Source organism: Antechinus flavipes, chromosome 1 (assembly GCF_016432865.1).
Source record: "Antechinus flavipes isolate AdamAnt ecotype Samford, QLD, Australia chromosome 1, AdamAnt_v2, whole genome shotgun sequence".
Classification (NCBI taxonomy): Eukaryota; Metazoa; Chordata; class Mammalia; order Dasyuromorphia; family Dasyuridae; genus Antechinus; species Antechinus flavipes.
Window position 1 is genome coordinate 99,474,554 of NC_067398.1, and position 6,000 is coordinate 99,480,553.

The 6,000-nt window shown below is 32.4% G+C and overlaps 1 protein-coding gene across 7 annotated transcripts in view; it reads left to right on the top strand.

The window, feature by feature from the left end:
* NFIB (nuclear factor I B) overlaps positions 1 to 3,620 on the top strand; it is a 269,506-nt gene extending 265,886 nt beyond the window's left edge. For 4 of the 7 annotated variants that reach the window (XM_051987198.1, XM_051987229.1, XM_051987206.1 and 1 more), the window contains one exon: positions 2,970 to 3,620. In XM_051987198.1, coding sequence (XP_051843158.1) covers positions 2,970 to 3,099 — 130 coding nt within the window. In that variant the 3' untranslated portion in view covers positions 3,100 to 3,620. The remainder of the gene's footprint in view (positions 1 to 2,969) is intronic. The other 3 variants (XM_051987220.1, XM_051987237.1, XM_051987248.1) reach the window with 1 other exon arrangement.
* The last annotated feature ends 2,380 nt before the right edge of the window (positions 3,621 to 6,000 follow it).

Here is a 6,000-nt window from a genome sequence, read left to right on the forward strand (position 1 = left end):
ACAATGCATCTGATTCTCCTACTAATCATTTAAATTGGAGATATTATGTTGTTTTACTTGAGTCTCCCCTCCCCACTAAAGTGTCAGATTTCGGCTAAACATTAGTTTTTGTAATTTTTTCTTCCTTACCAATCCCTATTAGCTTCTAATTTGAGATTTTGCTTTTTCCTGATCAGTTTCTTCATAATAAATTTCTTAAGTGTTACTCAAAGTCGAATGACATGAAGCAAAAACAAACAAAAACACTGTCGAACATATACAAAATAGAGAGACAAAGAAATGTGTTGAAACAATTAAGCCTCTTAAAGTTGGCTGTAGTATTGGATGGTTTTTGTTCTTTTCAATTACAGTTCTTAACAAATAGAATTGAGGAGATTTATTTTTTCCTTTAAAAGGGCATGACTACTTTTGTAGGTATGCTCTGAATATCTCTCAATACAACTTTTGAAGTTAAAAAATTGGTTTTATAGGCAATGGCATAATAGTATATTCATTGAAACCTATAATTATGAGTAAAGTTAGTTTTTATCATTTAAGTGCAAACTGAGCACAGAAAAATATACTTTTGAAATGTAGAGCAGTTTGAGTTAAAATTAAATTTTAAATTGTATGAAAAATGTAGGTTTTTTTTTTCTTTTTAGACTTTAATTCATAAATGTACTCCTAAGAAACTGTAAGTTATCTAGATTTTTCAAATACTTTTTCTTCTAAATTTATGATTTTAATAATAATAATAATAGCTGGTATTTACATAGTACCTACTATGTGCCAAGCATTCTACTAAGTGCTTTATAGTTATTATTTCATTATGTCTTAACAAAACCCAGGTGTTATGACCCCATTCTATATTTGAGGAAACTAAAGCAAATAGAGGTCTAAGCTACATACCTAAGTATTTGAGGTTAGATTTGAACTCGAGTCTTTCTGATTACAGACCCAACTGTCTTGCTGTATATATTGTGCTATCCAGGTGATAATTTTATTGGTTAAGGGAACGCCCAATAAAGAAACTATCTTAACTAATTCAAATCAGCAACTGTTGAGCAACTTACTGCTTAAGAGAATTGCTTGCAGTTTAAGAGGTTAAATGCCCAAGTTTATACAGAACTTATATATACAGACAGTGTATTTGAACTTGGTTATTCTTATTTATTCTAAGGCCAACTCTTATCTATTGTTGCCATGTTTACTCTACCATGTGTAGATACTATCAAAGAAATACCCACACATACTATATAGATATATGTATTAAGAAACACATAAGTATATACAAAAATATACATATGTATATACACATACATATATATGTATATGTAATATATACATATATACATCCCCAAATATCTTCTTCCAAATATTAGAACATACTTCCTTTTATACTTGGAATTTTAAGAATGAATAAGAAAATATTTGTGCTATTTATAAAAGTTCAGAATAGAAAGGATAGGTAGGATTTAGAGGTGGATGGGAATTTAAATAATATCTGGTTCAATCTCATTATTTTATAATACATTTATAGTTTAAGGTCTAAAGATATTGATAAAAAAATTCATCATATAGGCATTAAAGCAGCAAAACTAGGATCCTGATCTCACCCCCCAATCTAGTATACATTGTACGGTAGCACCCCTAAAATGCTTGTACATGTTGTCCCGTGCATATATAATTTTAAAAAGTTGATGATAAATTGTGAACAAAAAATAGAACAAAAAAATCCAGTTTGCTTTTAAAGAGGAAACACTGAGTATGCCATGACTAATTTACCAAATTATTTTGTGCTATGTTGGTTAGCAGTTATATAACATTTGCACTGAATAAAAATGGGACATTCAGATTCATATCTCAAAATAATCAAAATATAAATACCAAAAAAAAATACCAATATTTTCCCTTTTTTTAGTCACTTAGACATTAATTTCTTCTCAATATATTGATTCAAAGAGTACCATGGCAAAGCACCGAGAAGAACAGTAGAAGATTTGCTTGTTGGTGGATATGGATGGATAGATGTTGAGACTTATCTTCCTAGCTAACATGAGAAAGCAAGGTCCAGCACCTTAGCTAATTAAGCTCTGGTTTCATCTCTGACAAATCCATGGAGAGAACAGAGAAGGCAGAAAGAAAAAGCATTAAAATAGTAACAGCTATCATAAGTGGAGAGAATCCCTTATTCCACATAATGGTCCTCTCTCATTAATGTGTATATTCTGAAATGATAAAATTTCTGGTTCCATATGGTGAAGTAGTGGTGACTCTACTGAAAAAAAAAGTTGAATTTAAAATTTAAGTGTGGTAATCATTCCTCAAATTAGTCACAGTAATAAAATGTGAACTTCTCTCTATGGAATGTTTTATTTTCTTTTATGTTTTCATATAATGAAAAAAAGAAAATCTTTCACTTTATTTAGGTAGTCTTCTTCATGTCCATTTAATGCTGTAGCTATAGACTTTATGGCCATGTTAACATTTGGTGATGTAAGGTTTAAAAAATATTGAAGAATAGAACTGTTGTTTTGACATATTTACTGAAATTGTATAGTATTTTTTCTCTTTGTTCTATTTAATATTTCACATGTCTAAGAATGAATCAAACAATTTAAATAAGAATATCCTCAATTAAATAAGATTTCAGTGCTTTCTTATCTTCCATAGTTGGGTTTTTTGCCCTATGCTTTGTCTTGCTTTCCATGAAAGAAGTAGACCACATAGTATATGCCTAAAATGTGAATATTACAATTTATTATAACCCATTTAACATATTGTCTAAATCTGTAAGTGTGAAATTATAATGACAAGAGCTCAAGTGGCATTCACAAGATTACCAACCTCATTCTCTTAACTCTTGATTATCAAATGAATACTAATATAATTAGCTTATGGTATTTACATGTCAAATGTTGTTACACATTTTTAAATCATGTTTCTTTTTTTTCCTCTTTTTTTTCTTTCCTTCTCTCTTTCTTCAACAGTCCTGGTACCTGGGCTAGCTTGGTCCCTTTTCAAGTATCAAACAGGACACCAATCCTGCCAACAAATGTCCAAAATTATGGTTTGAACATAATTGGAGAACCTTTCCTTCAAGCAGAAACAAGCAACTGAGGGAAAATCAAAAGAAGAATAACAACAGAAACCACGCAACAAAAATTTTAAAACAGGAAAAAAAAAGAAATTAAAAAAAAGGAAGACGGGACTAAAAAAGAAACTGAAGAAAGAAGAAAAAAATATAGACCAGCAATTGCAGCACTTACAATCACTAATTCCCTTAAGGTTGAAACTGTAATGACATAAAAAGGGTCGATGATATTTCACTGATGGGTAGAGCGCAGCCCCTGCTAAGTAGCCTTTGTTATATGAAGTCCGCTGGGAAATAGATGGTCTGTCTCGATGACAATATATTTTAACTGACTTTCTAGATGCCTTAATATTTGCATGATAAGCTAGTTTTCTTGGTTTAGTATTCTTGTTGTTTACGCATGGAATCACTATTCCTGGTTATCTCACACAACAAAGGCTAGGAGGCAGCCTTGGAGCTGCCAGATGACAAGGGCCTTGAGCCAGCCATTTTGTAAACACTCTGATTTCTAAAAGTTAAAAAATAAATACAAACTCTGTAGCCTTTAGTTATCAGTTCAGATTTATTCAACTCTGGCCCTTAACCCAGCCTTTTCCAGTGTGTAACCCAGTTTGAAATCTTAAAAAAAAATAAAAAATAAATAAAAAAAATAAAAAGGAAAAAAGGAAAAAAATCAGTCTGAACACAAAGGCTCTATGGAAGAAATGCCTCTATGTAGGTAAAGTGTTATCTCTGCATGCAACAGTAAAAATTAATATAATATTTTCCCCACAAAAGAAACACTTAACAGAGGCAAGTGCAATTTAAAAATTTATATCTAAAGGGGAATCATCATTATAAGTCCTTCAGCCCTTGGACTCTAAATTGAGGGGATTAAAAAGAATTTAAAATAATTTTGAACGAATTTATTTTCCCCTCAGTTTTTGAGGGCATTCAAAGGCATTAAATCAAGACAAATCATATGCTTGAGGAAAAAAAAAGAGAAATTAATAGAAACACAGCACTTATGTTGGTTTAGCTGCTGCCTCCATGGAGGTAGGATTTATTTATTTAAAATTACTGGTTGCATCAAGAACCCATAGGGTGTACAAAAGGTTCTCTACAATCTGCATCATAGAGACAAAGAGGCAGGCAAATCCATGTCACAAGGGCAAAGCTTACAGTTTACAAACTGGGAATGAACGAAAGGGGTGGGATATAAAAATGCACTCTTGAGAAAACAGAAGTCATCGGGGTGCTGGAAACTTGCATGGTGCTTTCAGAAATTAGCCTTGTTCAACAAATTTCTTGTATTGACAGGACTGTAGTGTGCATGGGCAGACACATTTTGCCTCTATGTCTCTTAAAATTTTAATTAAACAAAAATACTCTTTCCAGTAATCCTAATTTGCACGAAGATATAATGTCCACATTACGTGCCTTGCCTTGAAATCTAAAAAAGTGACATCACTACACTTGTTTTGCTGCATTTATTATAATTTTAAATCTTTACCATTTTTATGACAAAATATTTTGTACTCCAGATGAAAAAAAAAGTGTGACATCATGGATTTTTTAGACAGTTATACCTTTATCTCACATTTATAAAGCATATCATGGCTGTGTATAGTTGCCGCTTAAAAATTGTAATCGACCAGCAATATTTTCAGTATTTTGGTGTTTTTTCTATTAACCTTTCATGTTTTTCATCTTCCAATTAATATTTGGGAGGGGGGGTTTCAAATTTATACGAATTATGCAATACCAAGTTTTGCCTATGTAGGTAGTGCTTTTAGCTGTATTGGTTATTATAGGTAAGTACACAGATTTAAAAAAGAAAAAAAAGAAAAAAAAAAAAAGAATGATGTATGCTTTTTTTGTTTGTTTGTTTGTTTTAATTGACCAAAGTGGGTACTGCTATTTTTGCAGTGTGATGAGGTCCTTTTGTGTACTGAGAGATGGACAGGGGATTTTTTTTTTATACATACATATATATATATATAAGTATATATATATATATATATATATATATATATATATATATTCTGGGGTGGGTGGGAGGATTTTTAACACTTTACAGTGTAGCTGTGAAGCAGTGTACCCTTAGACAGGCATGGGCTGCAAAGCGACTGTTCTGCCTACTGTGACAAACTTTAAAAATAGGTTCCTTCTCGTTAACTTCCCACCTGGGGTGCAAGCTGAACTCATTTCTGGATTTAAACACACACATGCATGCACACACGCGCACACACACACACACACACACACACACACACATACAGAGACAAATAAAAAATAATGAATTCTGTTGGAGGCAGACTTGGCTTGAGGAAATTATCTTTGTTTTTTCTTGAGAGGTCAAGACCCACAGTGAGAGCGAGCCCATCTCATACTTGTCAAAGATATATCTTTTTTTAAAAATCCACTTTAGAGGGTATTTCTCATTAATGGTTCTACCTAGGGACATATTTTCTTTTAATATAGAGCCTTCATTGGCTTCAAGAACTAGTGCCCTTCCTTCATTCACCTCCTCCCCCCAGAATTCTAGTCTACCCAACTCTATGATGATGGAATATGTGATTTGCCCATGTCTTAATATTACAAACTGATGGCAGTGATTGAAGGGTTAGAGAGTTGCTTTTTGGATGTATTGGGACTGATATACCAGTGAGTGTTCATCTCAAGGGAGGAAGAAAAAAAAATTCACCATCTATCGGTTCTATTTGTACACATCCTTTCTGCCTAGAAGCAAGTACAGAAAAGAAGGAAGGATGTAGAAATAATTTTCCTGTGGACAAATTCAGTCTTCTAGAAGATGATGGAATTTATTTAATCCCTGATATTTGCCGGGGGGAGAGGGGGAGGAGGGACACCAAAACTTTATATTATTTATATTGTCTTTCCTCCCAGAGTCCATAGAATCAACTTATTAATGCAAAGGATAGCTG